The sequence below is a fragment of the Triticum aestivum genome, unplaced genomic scaffold (genome assembly GCF_018294505.1).
Source record: "Triticum aestivum cultivar Chinese Spring unplaced genomic scaffold, IWGSC CS RefSeq v2.1 scaffold153457, whole genome shotgun sequence".
NCBI lineage: Eukaryota > Viridiplantae > Streptophyta > Magnoliopsida > Poales > Poaceae > Triticum > Triticum aestivum.
In genome coordinates this window covers 3227-4547 of record NW_025237710.1, presented here as the reverse complement: position 1 = coordinate 4547, position 1321 = coordinate 3227, and the positions used below count along the sequence as shown (strand labels likewise).

At 45.7% G+C, this 1321-nt stretch overlaps 1 protein-coding gene across 1 annotated transcript; it reads left to right on the top strand.

The window, feature by feature from the left end:
- Window positions 1–228: 228 nt before the first annotated feature.
- LOC123176561 (uncharacterized) lies at window positions 229–1052 on the top strand. Its single transcript, XM_044590707.1, has 2 exons — window positions 229–636; window positions 798–1052. The coding sequence occupies exons 1-2, from the start codon at window positions 394–396 to the stop codon at window positions 1035–1037; spliced, it is 483 nt and encodes a 160-aa protein (XP_044446642.1). The 5' UTR covers window positions 229–393; the 3' UTR covers window positions 1038–1052.
- The last annotated feature ends 269 nt before the right edge of the window (window positions 1053–1321 follow it).

Sequence of the window (1321 nt, the reverse complement as noted above, 5' to 3'; positions counted from 1 at the left end):
TTCCGTAGCTTGTACTTGCACAACGCTTCTTCTGGACCAAACCGAACCAGAGGAGCCATAATAAACCATAATGCTACCGCTGGGTGGGGCCATACATTCATTGTTGACTGGACAATATATGATGGCACTGGCCCGGGCGCGAAGCTTGTCGGACGTGCCCAAGGCCAGCAAATCTATGCTAGTAAATGGAGTCATTCCGTCACCCTTGAGTTCACGAATGGGAGGTACGGGTGTGTACATGTTATTTTTATTTTTCATATGTATTTAGGCCACAATTTTCGATTGTAGGTACTCTTGCCCCCTTTTTTGCGTTGTAATCCTAAGCACCCGATGCTAGCTCTCGTTTTTTAGAAAGAAAAAAATAGCTTATATAAGATTTTGTAGGTCACCGACATGGGAGGACTAAGGAAAAGCTTCTCGTTAGATTACTTAAAAGTCCAATTACACAGGTTTAAGGGCTCCACGCTCCAGTTAATGGGACTCTCAGCGACCTTTGAGCAACCAAGTGAGTGGTCTATTACTGGCGGGACAGGTGATCTTGCGATGGCGCGTGGTGTAGTCAAGGTGAAATTCCATGAGGTGGTAAAGGATGGAGACACATGGGAGCTTAGCTTCCATGGATTTTGCAGCATGCAGGTGAGAAGAGTATTTATTTATTAGTTGAAGCTTTTTTTGGGTGCTTTAATTATGTCCAAGTTCATCGACCAATTCAATTTTATGTACCGATCCTTGTTGCCCAGCCGTTAGGAATATAGAGAGCTAGCTGATGGGGATCATATTACTTGTACATGATGCAGAGCTTGCCCACTCTCACAAAGGCTGGCCCATGGGGTGGACATGGTGGTTCAGGTACGGACTCAGAACAGCCATGGCGCATAGAAAGTATGACCATCGTCCATGAGGGGACAATTGCCAAGTATTCATGCACTTACGTTGACCTGTCCGGAAAGAGGCGCACCACGGGTTCTTGGGGTGGTGGTAATGGTATCCCCACAAAGGTTTGTTTTTCATGCATGTTTTGGTTCTGGGATTGCTAATTTTTCATTACTTCAATGGAATGAGAACATAGCTGGGTTTGGCCGGTGTTGTTTGTAGAGTGTCCAAAATTGCTAGGTCAGTTGTTGATCAATGATTTCCTTTCGTTGACGTGTTGCAGGTCCAGCTGGGGCCTCGGGAGATTTTGAAAGCCGTGTCTGGAACACATGTCTGCCTTAACAATGGACAGACTGTTATTGAGTCACTGAAGTTTGTCACGAACGAAGGAACATACGGACCATTTGGACATACAACCGGTACGCCCTTCAAAGCTAATGTGCCGGAA